Genomic DNA, 16,640 nt, shown 5'->3' on the forward strand with positions numbered 1-16,640 from the left:
TTAATTGATTGTTAAATAGAAAAGAAAAAGAAAAACAAAACAAGGGGTTTATTATTTAATTTGTATATAAATATTCAAATTATTTTATCAAACATCACACCTCAATAGATAATAACAACAGTAGTTAATTTGGTAAACTATATATAAAAATACTTTTATTTATTTGATTTGTTAGGAAATTACTTGTTTTGAAATTGTGATATATATATATATATATATATTTTTTGGTGGGAAATGGGATATGAGCTGGCAATTGTTCTAATTTGTACTTCCAAGGTACCAAACAGTAACCTCAGGTGGCCCCCTAACTTTTGCTCCCTATGGGACATTCCCTTTTTAAAAGTGAAACTTAAAGTCCCTTTTTTTTTCATTTCTTTCTATTTTATATTTGCTATTATGGGTCACCAGATCCATAAATTAGGAGATTTTGTTGCATTTTCTTCTATATTTTTTTAATTCTCATAACCAAATATTAATATTCTGTTCAATACTATAACACATCCTAAACTTACATTATTGTTATTCTTATTATTACTATGCCTCAAAATTAACACTATTTTTGGACCATAAATCATAAAATTTAAAAGTTTTTTAATATGTATGATAATGTATGATTCGGTCTCAGCTTTATAGTAGTAAATGTAGTTAATGGTAAATAGACAAATTTAGAAGGAGGAAAAAACTAGTAAGTTCCTAGAGTGAAAGATGATGAGGAGACCACGTACGAAAATAGAAGTTCGAATCTTACATTTGGTCTAGACTTTTAAGTTAATTCTTTTTATAGTTTGAACTTTTGAAATGTTTTGTTTCTACGCGTTTTGTAATTTGTGAACTTTTTTTAAAGATAATGAGGTGAACGTTGTTGAAAAATGGTAAAGGACTAAGAACTAGTTTTGTTTTCATGTGGGAGGTAAATAAAATAGTGTTTGGTAAATTTTAAAAGGTAATTTATGATGTTAAGTTACTATTTCAGGTATTGTTAGATTGAGAATTAATTTAAAATTTACTATAACCTATTTTGGAAATGGAATATGATACCAATTTCAACTAATTAATATTGATTAAAAAATTAATTATTATAACAAATAAATTGATTTTAGCTGTCATTTGAAGTGATTATGATGGATTAATTAGGTTATTTCAATACTTTATTTTTGTTTCTGAATAAACTAAAAAATTTGAAAAGATCTTAAAATATGGACTATTTGGTTTAAAATCTTGGGCCTAGAAATGCTTTGATGGGCCGTTCCTAGAAAGCCCACTAACGAACTCTACTGTCGCGCTAAAGAATCGACGTCAAAACCAGAAGCAGAGGCAGCTACCATTTCTTTTCGGTTTAGCGGTTGATTAGATCGTCGTCGTCGTCAATCCAATTCAATTCTCACTTTCTTTAGCAATGGAACAGCCGCACTCTCATCAATCCCTCTTATCGCCGGAAACTTCATGCCCACCGGCCTCTTCTTCTTCCTCCTCCGCCCACGATAATTCTACTGGCGCATGTGGAACCTGCCGCAAATGTGGCGGCCCTACCACTTTTGCACCGCCGCCTCCGTCTTGGTCCTCGGAAGTTCCACTGCCTCCAAACTATCGACCTATTAGAGCTCCGGCCATCAATCTCCCTCCGAATGAACAGTCTCGGCAAGCCATAATTCTTTCACCAGTTCCTCAATCGGAGAAGGTACTTCCCGTTGCGCCTCCTTTTCTTTTTCAAGCTCCTTCCAAGAAAATCCAATCGCCCGACCATATCCGTAGCTTTAACGATTCTGATTCCGGCAAGAATTTTCTAGGTTTTGTTGTTGCCCTCTCTGAATCCATGCGTGGCCACAAAATATCTGATCCTTGTCACGAATCGGACACAGTGAATAACATTATTTCAATTCTTCATACGTTGATTGATTGGGTTGATGAAATTCCTCCCACCGAGCAAGCAGCTCGATACGGCAATGTTTCGTACCGAACTTGGCATTCTCGCTTGGTCGAAAACAGCGAGGATTTCATGATACGGCTTCTTCCCGACGATTGGAGATCCGCCACTGTTGAATTAATCCCGTATTTTACTGATAGCTTCGGAAATTCGAGCCGTATCGATTATGGCACGGGTCACGAAACTAATTTCGCTGCCTGGTTGTATTGCTTGGCGCGGTTGGGGCTTATTAAAGAAGAAGATTATCATGCTGTTGTGGCTAGAGTGTTCGTTAAGTACCTTGAGTTAATGAGAAAGTTGCAATTGGTTTACAGTTTGGAGCCGGCGGGATCACACGGAGTTTGGGGTCTTGACGACTACCATTTCTTACCTTTCATTTTCGGGTCCTCTCAATTGATTGACCACAAATATATGAAACCCAAATCTATTCACAATCCGGATATATTGGATAACTTTTCTTCTGAGTATCTCTATCTCTCATGTATTGCTTTCGTGAAGAAAGTGAAGAAGGGTCTGTTTGCAGAGCACTCTCCTTTACTGGATGATATCAGTGGGGTTCCTGCTTGGAAGAAGGTGAACAGCGGGTTGCTCAAAATGTATAAAGCGGAGGTGTTGGAGAAAGTTCCTATCATGCAACATTTTCTCTTCGGCTGGCTCATCAAATGGTATGACTCTCTGCTGCGTTTGTTTTCTTTTTTCCGTATCTTACTACATTGGATTCTGTTTATTTACACGAATAGAGACTTCATGCCAAAAAGTTGCTCTGTAGTCATATCTCAGTGGTACATTTTAGGGAAATTAAGGATTATCGTGAACTTTATGTTGTGCATTTGGTCGGATTTTGGAATTCATCGTTAGAGCACATTGATTAGGAAAACGGTACTCTTCATTGGAAATATGCATGTCTACGAGTTTGTGAATTCATAAACGTAACGAGTCATAGTATTGAATGACTGGAGCCCCTTCCTAGGCTAAGCGAGTGCTTTCTTGGGGCGTTTTTCTTATTCCTCGTGTATATTTGTTTTCTCTCTTAATTATAGTTGGCATTTTACCAAAAAAATAATAATATAAATTACTGGGATCTGTTTTTATTTCAAGAATAACCTCCATAGGTTTGATGTCCACTACTACTCCATTTCTTCATTTAGTTATACTATTCAATATTCAACAAATAATATCTTTATATTTTGTCCCGTTTGTGTTTACTCAAGCTTTTAATTTAAAAATGGACTTGTATATCTTTAAAAAGTTTATGAAGATGGTTGAAGTATCCAGCAGCAGTACAAAGTAAGCCTGATCACAAATAGCGCTCCATTTTGTGAGATTAAAACGCGATGGAAACCACTAATGTAACCTAATTGTGATAAGCACCCAGGGTTGACTTGGTGGTCTATAAGGATTCATGTAAATAACAAAGACTTTGAAGTAATGAGTTCAAATCATTTTAACAAACCCTAAATCTTAGTGAGGTTTGGTCTTGTTGAGGTTCCATGTTCCTCTTTGGGCTTTACTATCGAAGGCCCTTGTAATTTTCTCCTAGGTTCCATGTTTCAATATCTTACATAGTTGAAAATCCATTCTCTACTGGGGTTTCTGTGTGGGTTGGATTCAACAATATATGTGATATGGGAATTAATCATCTAACTTTTTGCTTTAATGTTTTAATTCCTTAACCAGACGAACTATGCTCAAGGATCAATGGCTTTGTATTGTCTAAATTGCATACCTTTTCCCTTCCAACTCAGATTGTTAACTATTTAAATTATATGTTTAAGTAAGCTTTAGCGTTGTCATGAATGAAAAGTTGATGCCTCCTGCCACATTTTCTTAAGTGATACTTTCGATGGAAAAGTGTGGGGAGGAAGTAAATGATCAGGGCTTAACTCTTAAAAGTAATTTTCTATTATTTATTTGGATATGGGTGGTAAAGTCTTTTGTCATAGTTTGTAATTTGTTTTGAAGTCAGCAAAAGAATGTGAGTTCAATTAGTTATTAGATTTTTTAAAGTGAACATGATAGTTATTTATCCCCCTAGTGAATGGAGGTGTGAGTTGGTCAACTTTGTAGTATTCTTTTGTCAGGATGTAGTCTATTTACTCCAAGACCTAAATTCTTTGGAGGTGTGAGCTTGTGAGATCTGTTTGGAGTAGTTTCTTTGAAACTTCTGGTCTTAAGCTTGCCCTTCACGAGTTACTAGTGGTATAATCGACGAGTTCCTCCTAAATTCGCCTTTTTGTGTAAAATGTTGGTTTTTATGGCTTGTTAGCGCGTTCTACTTTGTGGGATCTTTGGGGAGAGAAGAATAGTAGAGCATTTAGGGGTTTGGTGAGGCATTCATCAGTTACTGAGTCCCTCATTAGATTTCATATTCACTTTGGGCTTCAACTTCAAAGAGCTCTTGTAATTGTTCTATAGGTTATGTTTTGTCCAAATGGAGCCATTTCCTAGAGTAGGGTTTCCTTTCAAGGACCTGTTCTTTTGTATTCCCTTTATATTCTTTCACTTTTTTCTCAATGAAAGTGGTTTCATCTATTTAAAAAAATACTGGACTATGCTCTAGTTTTTTGTTTAAGACAACCCTAAATGTTTGGATCCTTGTATCCTTAACTGAACTCAAAAAAAAAAAAAAAAATCTATAGATCACTAGCTCCCACATGAGGGTGGTTTTAAGTTTCCTCCTTGATCCTAGCAACGGGAGTACCAAGTGGGACTGCTGGTAATAACAATTCAGCTACTCTATGACTTCATCCTCACAATTGTTAATTCAACATGTCAATCTGTCAATATATATCTGTTAATCGAAGAGTTTGACATCTTTGGAGCTTGCTCATTTTGTTGCATCTTTTTGGAACTCTCTTCACCGAAGCTTCTATAAGGATTCTGTATCTAGGGTTTTTTTTTTTTTTTTGTTATCACTGTTGACTTGGGTTAGACTTAGAGATCAGTGTAATTTAATCTCTTTCTGACAGTGGTCATTCGAGTTTATCCATTGTCTCAGTATAATTCCCACCCTATCCTCTTGTCCCTTGTACTGATTTTCATCCTTGTTCCTGTTATAAGTATGGAACAGAATCCTAGAATGGAAAAGGAGCTTTTTTTTTTTGGTACTGATCCTGAAGAAAATTCCTTTTGCCCCAGTTCTTACTTGCCTTCTATTAAGATCCTAAACACAGTAAAGACCAAGGTAATAAACGGAACATTTTAAGGATAATCAGGGTGCTATTAAAATATTTACCTTTATCACTTGTAAAATTTGTTGCAGAATTCTCTTTTTCTTGTTCTATAATATTATTTTCTTAAATTGGACCAAGTCTATTTCCTCTAGTCTTCAAGTGTCTGAACGCCTAAATGACATTCTTCTATAAAATATTGGGATAAGAACAGTTGTTTTGGTGGTTCTCTGTGGAGCTTGATTCTTATTCATGGTGGTGAGATACTGGGGTTGGAGGTGAGAGAAAGTATAGATGAGGGCAAGATAAAAATAGAAGGAGGATAATAGTTCCTCTCCCTTTCAATCCCCAACCGTGAGCACTTCTGTCAGCCAATCATCAGTCTGATTCAGGAGACTAGTCGAAATCCAAAAATTCCGTGAAGAAAGTTCCAACCTTTTTACTATTGGAGAAATCTATTGTAACCCCCTTGGTCTTGGGCTCTTGCCCCCATTTTGTACTTCCATACATCAATGAAAGATATTTCTTATTTAAAAAAGAAAAAAAGAACAGAAAGTTCCAAACCTTTTTTATGCAGAAGAGCGATGATGGAAGTTCCTCCCCTTAGTTTTAGCAAAAAAACAATGAAGATGATCAAGAGTCTCCTTCCTTTACATATAAAGGCAGCTGAGTGAAGGGTGGACAGAGCCGCCTTGCAAACTTGATGCAACTTTTTCTGTGTCTTAGACTTCTATAAGCAAGAGCCCATAGAAACACCTTAACTTTCTTGGGAGACTTGAAATTCCAGATGGCCCCGACTAGAGGGGACTTGAAAGTGATTCGTGACTAAAACTAAAACAGATTGAATAAAAGACTAAGTTGCAAAGGATGCTCGTGTGTTCAGCATCCAAATAATGTTTATCCGTGAAGTTTTGTAACTGATCAATATAAATCTTTTCCATGAGGCCAATCCAGCGTTGAATTTCTCCCTGGAAGAGGCCTCTACAAAAAAAGCAAGATCCCACCCATCATTATTCTCGCTGTTCTAGCAATTAGCGATAGTTGAAAATATCTGATAAGTCTTGTTCAAAAAGACTGAAGTCCCTATACACTTACCAGCTTTGAACTTGGTGAATTTCAAGATGAACAGGAAGAGAGGTCCATTCCCATCTGATCTGTGGTAGCTATTTTCGTACTTGGAAGAGATCTCTAACGATCTTGTCCTTCTCATTGGTTGCCCGATGGGAGCTTTCTGCCATTGTAAAGGAATTTTGACCTTATCTGAGATTTGATACCATAAAAACATAAATGCTGGGAAAGGGAAAACACTGTAGCAGCAGCAACATACTCTTGTTGATGCAAATAGAAAGGTAGCTGCTAGTAAGTAGTAGCTGGTAGCAGCAATAAGAAACAATATTAACAGCTCAAGTAAATTCATTTAACAAGAACCGATAGTTTGAAGTACTAAGTTTTCTGTTATTCTATTTTCAGTAATGACTAACGTTTTAATTTCTGATATTTTTCTTGCTTAATTCTGACAGGGAATAAAATGTGGACATCGTTTGTGCACATTTTCTATGGACTTCACACCACTCTGCTAACAAATTTTGTAGGATCATGGAACACGAGAAAGTATGTTCTTCTTTAACTCTCTTTTAACTTGTAGTCTTGGTTAAGTGCCCTTAAGTTTGATGAATCTAAATAAGAGAATTGAACGTTCAAAACTAGAATGTGGCATAGATATGAAAACGGAGATATTAATATTTAGAATATTTACATAACTGAAATTATTTCGTACCTTTTGTATTGTTTTGTGCTTTTTCTTGTTGAATTGTTGTCTTGATGAACCGTTTCTTAATTAGGCAGAAATATGTCTAGACATCAAAGAATGTTTTTCTTAAATTTAGTCTATATTTAAAAGTTGGTTAAACTATATGTTTGGTCTTTCAACTTTTAAGTTCTTGTTTTAAATAGGTTTTCAAATTTTAGTTCTTGTCCACACATTTAAGAAAAAAAGTCACCATACCTATCTACTTTAAATTCAATTCTTTACGTGATGGATCAGTTATTATTGGAAATTTTGAATATTTAGATGCCAAATAGACACTCTACTCTCCTCTCCCGTAAATGTTAGTAATCATAAAGGTCGAAAAATGTCTAAATAAAGAGACTAAACTGTTGTAGAGATTAAATTTCAAAATGTAATTCTGCTTTACGATCTATCCATATTTCGATTTTACTTCATGGAGATATTTTTCTGTTTCTTGAACATCTCATTTCCATACTCACTTACCTAAAATAACATATATTTTCTAAATTAATTTCAGATAAAAAGAACGTTAGAAAATTCTAATTATTCCTATAGATATTTTTGTAATTTTTTTTTCTAATATAGTTTTCTTATATTTTAAGTACTAGTTTATCGCTTCTCAAAAGGGAAAAAAAATTTGAAAACAATAATAATAGTTACTTGATCGATTCTTTTATTATTCATTATTTGAATGGTGGATAGGAAAAATAATTTTCAACTTTTTGGTTTAAATTTTATTTGTACACCACGTTGTAAAACACTTTTAGCTGTTAGGCTTTGAGTTAAATGATAAAAAGTGAGTTAAAATTAAGTTGTCTATACCTTTCAAAAATAATAATAGAACAACAAACTATTTACCCTTCATAAAAAAACCAACAAAAATCAATTACACTAGACAAAAAAAATTGACAAAAAAAAGTTTAAATTTTAAAAAAGTTTTGAAGTGTAAATTTTGAAACCTATAACTTTAATATTTCAAAGCCTTAGAATTAAATAAAATTTAGTAAAACTTAAATTTAAAAGGATATTTTTAAAAGTAGAAAAAATTAATAAATTAACTAAAAGACAAAAGTTATTACACTGTAATAAATATTTTATCTGATTTGGACAATTTCTCCACTTAAAAAAGTAATTTTCCTTTATTGATATTTGATAGTACAATGTGCTGTCAAAAAAGTTTCAAATGATTTAGATTGGCTTCCAAACAGTTGTATTCTTTGTTTTGTTGTTTTCGTTATTTGTTCTCTTTAAGCTGCATTTGTTATAACTTACAAGGAAGTTTCATTGCATTCAACCCCAACTTATCATTTAACAAATTCCTGATCGTTCTTTTAAAAAAAGTTATTTTAAATGATAAATATTTTTAAAATATTTATAAATTTAATAAAATATTATAATTTATTAGTAATAGATTAATATTTATATCTATTATGATACAAATAAATACATATAGTAATTTCTTTCTGTGTTTTATTTTATTTTTCATTATATGATTGAAGTAACTTGTAGAAATAAAAAAAGAAAAAAGAACTTTCAAAGCAGAAAATAGAAATATAATTCAATATATATTTAGAGGAATACAGATATTTGTAGTGTGAAAATAACAGAAGGCTATTTTGGCATGTTAGGATTGTACGACGATCCAACATCTTTGGATGTCTAGGACAATATATCACAACTCCACCTTCTTCTTTTTCTCTTTCAATTTTAGTCCCAACAATAATAATAGTTTGTGTAAACTATCTTTAGATAAAACTATGATAACAATAAGGAATCATATGAGATGTAGTTAATTTTATAGAATTGAAACTGTCGACTATTATAATTAAAACTTTTATGAAGGTCCAAGTTGGAGGTTGGTCCTGGTATTGTAGACGTGTCATTTGACGAAGTCGTATTCATTGGGCGAATTACCTTTTAAAAGAGGGATACATGTAGCATGTGAATTTAGTTCAATTATCTGTGTGGAGTTTCTTTTTCTTTTGTTTTTTTCAAATTATTTGTGTACTGAATATTAGATGTTGTCTGAAGTTGAGTAAACCATCTTATATGAATAGCAACTTCAACGTGATAGTTCTTTTTTCTATAAAGTGTATGTATAATTTAAAAGGTTTCAAAGTTCAATTATAATTTGTGTTGTTATCATTCTCCTTTATAATTCAGAGAATCAAGAAAATGAAATTTTGTTGAAACTTTGAACCTAATCTTTTCACAATTAGCAAGAACATCTCCACTACTTGAGAAAAATAAAAGGGGATTGTTTGACATATGATAATTAATGCATGTGTTTAGATTTGTAGGATAATTAATTTTGAGAAGGTAAATGAATGAATGTGTTTGATTTACTAATTTTGTATATAAAAAGTACGACTAAATGATTCTTTTATCAAACCTAAGAGAACGAGTCATGGAAACAAATTACGTAGTTATAATTAAATTTAAAAATTTTATTTTAGTAGAAAGTCTTTTAAAATATTTATAAATTTAATAAAATATCACAAACTATTTATGTGTGATAATGTGATATGCCAAAATAGATCATTACTTGTATATATCATAATATAATTAAATACAAATATCTTGGTTTATTATACTTCATTGTGGATAGAATGTGTATTTGTTATATTTTGTAATTAATTTGATTCATTTTGTTATATTTGAAAATGACCATAAATTTTGATTATTTAATATATTGTTGTATTGATTAATATTGAATGAATTAAAATATGGATGAATGAATATTTTTAACTAAAATTTAATTAAACTATTTTATTTGATTAATAAAAATAAATGATTGTAATAATAAAATTTTGTAGGAAAATTATGAAAGATAGAAAATTGGATAAAATATTTATACTTTATAGAGCTTATTTATTTATTTATTTATGGAGTGTACGTATATATATTTTGAAAAAGAATTACAATGTGATAGCCACAAGGGAAAGGTAGATTTGGTATTTAACCACACACATGATAAAAAATCATATGATTTGAATATTAAAGTTAATGACAAAAAATTGATACTGTTTATTGAGTAATCAGATGTTATTAATCTGTTAGATTAAGTATAATGAATAGCATCAGTATGATATGAACATTAAAAAAATAATAATAATTTGAATTTTAAAAAGCGAAATATTATAATGAGGACTTAGAACAAAATGTTTGAAGGTAGAAGTTGTATTGTGGTTTATTATTATGAAGAATGTGGCATATACGTGGATTGCACTTTCTCTTTCACTTATCATTTCATTTTGCCCTTCTACTCCACCAGTCCATCTGGCATATACTTTAATTTCCCTCAAACATCCATATCCCTATTAATGACTTTAATATATATATATATATAAGTAATATGTTTTCTTTCTTTCGTTTATTTATTTATTATTTTACCTACTCTTTTTAATTAAAAACAAACAAAGAGTGGTGCCATTTTTTATTTTTATGTCTTTATTTTGATAAACATCTCATAAGTATTTATAAAACATTAAAAAAAATTAGATTTTATTAATAAATATACTACTACAAGTTTCTATTAATATCATTAATAGAAATTTATCAATTTTTGTTACTATATTTTGAAAATAATTTTACTTTGAAATTAATGGATAGATTTGTTATAAAAAAAAAACTAAGAGATATTGGATTAATTATAATTACAGTGGCGTTGAATCTTTTAATCAACTTATAGTTTAATCTTTGACTTCACTTTGAGTATTACTTTTATCCGTACGAACGAGAATACTTCTAATTCCTTTAGCATAAATACTTTTAAATGTGTCAAATCAAATGGCCATTCTTATTCTTCTAAAAGTTTTTAATCTAATCTCTATAATTTGAACGTGTATTCTATATGGTCTAAAATATCAAATTTCAAATATATATTTAAGTTCTAGCTTTAATATTTGTTTGCCAATATAACAATATGTTATTTTAGGTATAGCTTTAGACAATATAATAATATTTGTATCTATCCAATTGTTAACCTACTTTTGCCAATATAATAATTATATTGGAAAGACAAAAATATGGTTTTGACAATGTTATTTGAAGTTTAAGATTTTGAGTTAATCATGGTTAAAGTAGTAATCTAAACATTAAAATAAATTCAACTTTATCCAAATTTAATTTGCTCAGTGTTCATTTTAATTATGTATATATTTCCCTTTTGGGAGCAAATATTAACTTATGGGATAGTATGGTGGTTGGTAGGAGTTTACAAAAACGTCCCCCAACTACCACCATTTCTTTTCATAAAAAAGCACTAATAGATAGATGGATCCACTCAACCTAAACAAGTCAGGTTGTTTTCCAATTCATCTACAAATTATGTATAAACCAACCCAAAATGAATCATTATAAAATGGATATTTGTTATTAAGTTTTTGTAATATAAAACTAATACCATTTCATTACAATTTTAAAAAAAATTAAGTTATTGATTCTTTTGGACCTTAGAAATTACATCTAGATTGTATAATTTTTTCAAATATTTCAATGTCTCATATATTATATATTTTATTTCTTCCAATTTTGGTTCTTTCAAATTCTTACCTTCCATCTAAAATCCATTCACAGATTTAAATTAAGATATATCCAAATTTATTTGGTGCGACATTTAGTATAAGATTAAGAATATTTGAAAATTTATTAGGGTGTAATCACTACCAAAGGTCCAAAAAAGAATCAAATTTGTAGGATTGAGAAAATTTGTTTGAATGATTTTTTTTAAAGGCTATAGTTTTGTTTGACAAAAACTTATTAATTTTCGGAGTAAAATCTTACAAGTTAATGTTTTGTTTATTGTTTTATTACGTACATTATATACTCTTCATTTAAAGAAAAGTATCACTAGTTAAATTGTAGTTCAATTCGTGGATTATAAATTTTGAGTGATGTTTAATAATATTATTAGAACATAGGATTAAACAATCATTTTTCATTCTCAAATAATGAACGTTGGTCTCGACGGTCTCACAAATTATTTATAGACGATCAAAGTAAGTATATTTTTTGTTAATTAATTTATTGCAAATAACTTATATATTTTTTAAATACAACCATTATTAAATAAGAAAACAAACAAACAGAGTTTTTAAAAATTTGTATTGTTTATTTCTAAAAATATTATAGAAATGTTAGGTAAAATTGTTGTTTAAATGATGTGCTTAAAGTTACATTGTTAGTTTAAACAAATTGGGAGAACAACTACTAAATTACAAAATTCCAAATTACTTTTTTGTTCCGTTTCTCTTCTCCACGGCGTCTAATTTTTTCTCTTATTAAATAAATAATAAACAAATAAATTGAAGCGTGGCTTCTCCCTCCCTCAACTTCCAAGCCTGTAATGGCGTCTCTATATAAATCCATCTCTGCTCTGTTTTCCATTGCAGCGAAGAACGGCCACGGAAATCCCATAAGCAAAGTCAACAATGGCGATTTCCTCCACTTCCCTCATTCCCACCAAATCTTTTGTTGGGTCTCAGAGCATTTTTCCTTCCTCTAAGCTTCATCATTGCTCTCTCTACTCCAACGATCAAAAGCCCATACGGATAGTCGCTCAAGCTTCTGAGTCCGCCAACAAACCTGTGGTTTCTGATCCACCGGCGGAGAAGAAATCGGTTGCATCGTCTGTTTCGGCTGTGACGAACTCGACCGTGAAGACGCCTCAGAAGTTGGGTTCTGAGAAATGGACTCCCGACAGTTGGAAGTCGAAGAAAGCTCATCAGCTTCCCGAGTATCCGAACCAGGAGGAGCTTCAGTTGGTGCTTCACACGTTGGAAGCATTTCCACCACTCGTTTTTGCTGGAGAGGCGAGGAGTTTGGAGGAGCGTTTGGCAGAGGCGGCTATGGGGAATGCTTTCCTTCTACAAGGTGGGGATTGTGCTGAGAGCTTTAAGGAATTTAACGGCAATAACATTCGTGATACATTTAGGGTTCTTCTTCAAATGGGTGCTGTTCTAATGTTTGGAGGACAAATGCCAGTCATTAAGGTCTGATTTCGTTTGATTCTCGGTTTAATTTTTCTTTTGATTTTGGCTTTGTTTTCCTCTATGGTTTCGGTAAAATTGATCCGTGAAACTGGATATTGGTTGTTAAGGTTGGTAGAATGGCCGGCCAATTTGCGAAGCCGAGATCAGACTCGTTCGAAGAGAAAGATGGTATAAAGCTGCCAAGTTACAGGGGCGATAATATCAATGGAGATGCGTTTGATGAGAAGTCGAGAATTCCAGATCCTCAACGGTTGATTCGGGCTTACTGTCAATCAGCAGCAACTTTGAATCTTTTGAGGGCTTTTGCCACTGGTGGTTATGCAGCCATGCAGAGGGTCACACAATGGAACTTGGATTTTGCAGAGCACAGCGAGCAAGGAGATAGGTATTTGCTTTATTCAAACTCATCTTAATCGAGTTCATTCGGGTCAAATTTAAAGTGTTTAGTAAATGAATCTTCAACTCTGGCTTCTGATTTTCCTTGTTCTTTTGATAAGAATTCTCAGGGTTTTGACGATTCTGTCTTTTTCATGTCCTTTCCTTCATGCATCTTTAACTTAACTTTGTGCACAGCCAATTATCTATATATACATTCGTAGTAATTGGAGAAAAGAGAAATGTAACATTCTTTCTGGGGAATTGAATGCTCTGTTTCTGATTATGCGCATCATTATTCATATGCTGGATCAATGATATAATTGACATAAATTATTACTTTCTTTGGTTCTAAATCATTTATTGTTGTGTTTTCAGATACCAAGAACTTGCCCACCGAGTTGATGAGGCCCTTGGATTCATGGCTGCCGCTGGACTTACTATTGATCATCCTATCATGACTGCAACCGATTTCTGGACATCTCATGAATGCTTACTCTTGCCTTATGAGCAGTCACTCACGCGGTTGGATTCAACTTCTGGTCTTTACTATGATTGCTCTGCTCATATGCTTTGGGTGGGTGAGCGAACCAGGCAGTTGGATGGTGCTCATGTTGAATTCTTAAGAGGGGTTGCCAATCCCATAGGGATTAAAGTAAGTGCATCTGATTAAGCTATCAGATTTGTTTCGTTTTGTTGATAATTTTGTAACAAAGATATGTGATCCGATGTTGTTTTTGGGAGATCCCATTTTGAATAATGATGTTATTCCATGCTATACAAATTGATGTCGAATGCAACAGAAATATGTTGTATGATCCAAAGTCCCTGAAAAAGCTCCTTTTGTACACTATTGGATCATATTCCTCATGTGACTATATGTTTTCTTATTGACTAAATAAGTTGATTCTTATGGTGTAGGTAAGTGATAAGATGAATCCAAGCGAGCTAGTTAAGATCATTGAGATTTTAAATCCTCATAACAAGCCAGGGAGGATTACAGTGATCACCAGAATGGGAGCTGAGAATATGAGAGTAAAGCTTCCTCATCTGATCAGAGCTGTTCGCAGGTCTGGGCAAATTGTCACATGGGTCTCCGATCCAATGCATGGGAACACCATCAAAGCCCCCTGTGGTCTCAAGACCCGACCCTTTGATGCTATCAGGGTATGATATCAATCTTTTATTATTTGACTACTTAGCTAGACAGAAAGGCATGATTAGTACTTAGTGGAACTTAGAGTTACTCTGAAAACATATGATGTTTCATAATTTTAGCATAGAACGAGCACATTGTAACCATGTGACATTGAGCTTTATTTGATCCATGTATGTTTTCCAACCATTATGGTGGTTTCTCAATCTGTTCATAACCATTAGAGTATTTAACTTTCATATCCAAATCTCTAGGTCTACCCCTATAACACATGTTTGGAACTAGAGCTGGATGTACAAGAAATTATAGCAATATTCAGCTGTCTTTTTCTTATTTTAAGTACTATTCCATGAGGAAATCATTGTGAAAGAAGAGTTAGAGCTTATTGTAGATAGTATTTAGTCTGTCCACTTAGAGATGGCCATTTGTTAGGATATAATATAATGATTTAGGAAAGAATTTTGTGGTCAAGATTAGGTTCGTGAACAAACAACGTTCTTAAAGAATTGTGGTAGGTTGGTAGGCGTGGTAGGTATGTTTCAGTTTCCCTATCATCAAGTTGGTTGCACCCTTTGAACAAAATTTTCGATTATGACAATTTCACCTAACTCTTTATGTTGCTTGTTTTACATTTAATGGCGGGTCATCCAAGTTGGGAAAAAGAACTCTTGAAGCTAACAAGAACAGTAACAAAAACTTTAAACAAATTTGCAAATCTATGTTTGTCCTAAGAAAGCTAGTAAGATGAAGGTTTGAATTGGCAGGCTGAGGTGAGAGCATTTTTTGATGTGCACGAGCAAGAGGGCAGCCATGCCGGGGGAGTTCATTTGGAGATGACTGGCCAGAATGTGACTGAATGCATTGGTGGGTCAAGAACTGTGACTTTTGACGACTTGAGCTCTCGCTACCACACCCACTGTGATCCTAGGCTTAATGCTTCACAATCCCTCGAGCTCGCCTTCATTATCGCCGAGCGATTCAGAAAGAGGAGGATCAAGTTGCAGACATCTCTTCCCTCCTCTGGCCTGTAAAATGCTTAAGTAGAGTTAAAGTTTGTCCTTGTAATATTATCCTTGTCTTTTATTTTAATCTTCTGCTGCCTCCTCTCTTGGCTGTATCAATATCAATTATGGTATTTATGTGTTTTCTTTGGTTGTATACTTTGTATTACACTGAAAACTATTGGTTTGGCTTTGGGACCCTCCTATGGACAGAGGTGAATGAGCTGAAGAAATAGGTTAAATTAGACCCTGCCATTATCATCTTATAAAATTTTGAGTGTTGGTTTGTCGCACTCTGTATCTCTCTATATTTTGAATTAAATGTTTATATTTTTCTAAATTATCGTTCATCGTTTTCACTATTGTGATAAGAGTCGATTAGATCAAAGATCATGGTCATTAATAACCGTGTTTAGTTTGTGTAATATAATAATATATGCAAGGTTGAGTGCAATCCCATAAGGTAGTGATCAATTTGGATATCCAAGAAGAGTCCAATTTTTGTATTTTGAATGGTGATTCATTATTTTCTTGAGAAGTCTTCAGCGGAGTTTTGATTCTATGACTTAATTGTGGGACATTTGGAGAGATTTTATGCTTTAACTAAAAATCTTGGATGTATTTGATTAATGAAAAAATTGGCCAGATGAGAAAGAAAATGAAAATTTCTGAATGTATTTATATGAGTTTTTCCTAATTGCTTCTCTCCTAATTCAATATAATATTTATAAAAAAATCACCTGAAATATAGGATTAATATGAGATTTGAACTCGAGAGTGATTTGAGTAATACAAGCTCATATGAGCAATAATAAACAGATTAAGTGAGGATTTGAATCCAAGACCTCTTGTCTTTATGATATAAACACGTGCCAGTTGAACTGATCGACATTAGTACAGGCTGGATAGATATCAATGAGAAAGCAATGGACTTAACATCAATTCAAATGGTATCAATTTATACAACTAAATTTTGAAAATTGTATTAATTTAAACAATTTTAAATAAAAAATACTTTATAAATATCAATTTATACGTTTAAACTCTCGAATTGTATCTATTTAAATTTTAAATTAATAATTATATAATTTAAATATAAAATTTTGGAGGTTATATCAATTTTAACATCTAATTAAACTCTAAAATTTGAAGAGTGTATCAATTTAAATCCTAAAATTTAAAAAATGTGTCAATATAAATATGAATTAATGTTTCAATTATTAGTTTATTAG

General features: G+C 32.3%; 2 protein-coding genes across 3 annotated transcripts; both read left to right on the forward strand.

The window, feature by feature from the left end:
• The first annotated feature begins 1,310 nt into the window (after window positions 1–1,310).
• LOC101220873 (serine/threonine-protein phosphatase 2A activator) lies at window positions 1,311–8,992 on the forward strand. Of its 2 annotated transcripts, XR_004214651.1 has the most exons (3): window positions 1,311–2,589; window positions 6,615–6,705; window positions 8,726–8,992. XR_004214651.1 is itself a non-coding variant. In XM_004152582.3 (2 exons), the coding sequence occupies exons 1-2, from the start codon at window positions 1,397–1,399 to the stop codon at window positions 6,619–6,621; spliced, it is 1,200 nt and encodes a 399-aa protein (XP_004152630.1). In that variant the 5' UTR covers window positions 1,311–1,396; the 3' UTR covers window positions 6,622–7,006. The 2 variants fall into 2 exon arrangements, 1 of the variants encoding a protein (XP_004152630.1); XM_004152582.3 differs by lacking the exon at window positions 8,726–8,992 and having other exon boundaries at window positions 6,615–7,006.
• A 3,245-nt stretch (window positions 8,993–12,237) lies between these two features.
• Window positions 12,238–15,748, forward strand: LOC101220636 (phospho-2-dehydro-3-deoxyheptonate aldolase 1, chloroplastic). The gene is made up of 5 exons (XM_004152581.3): window positions 12,238–12,876; window positions 12,984–13,261; window positions 13,630–13,906; window positions 14,173–14,418; window positions 15,172–15,748. Exons 1-5 carry the CDS (start codon window positions 12,316–12,318, stop codon window positions 15,436–15,438), a joined length of 1,629 nt encoding a protein of 542 aa, XP_004152629.1. The 5' UTR covers window positions 12,238–12,315; the 3' UTR covers window positions 15,439–15,748.
• The last annotated feature ends 892 nt before the right edge of the window (window positions 15,749–16,640 follow it).

Source organism: Cucumis sativus, chromosome 2 (genome assembly GCF_000004075.3).
Source record: "Cucumis sativus cultivar 9930 chromosome 2, Cucumber_9930_V3, whole genome shotgun sequence".
Lineage (NCBI taxonomy): Eukaryota > Viridiplantae > Streptophyta > Magnoliopsida > Cucurbitales > Cucurbitaceae > Cucumis > Cucumis sativus.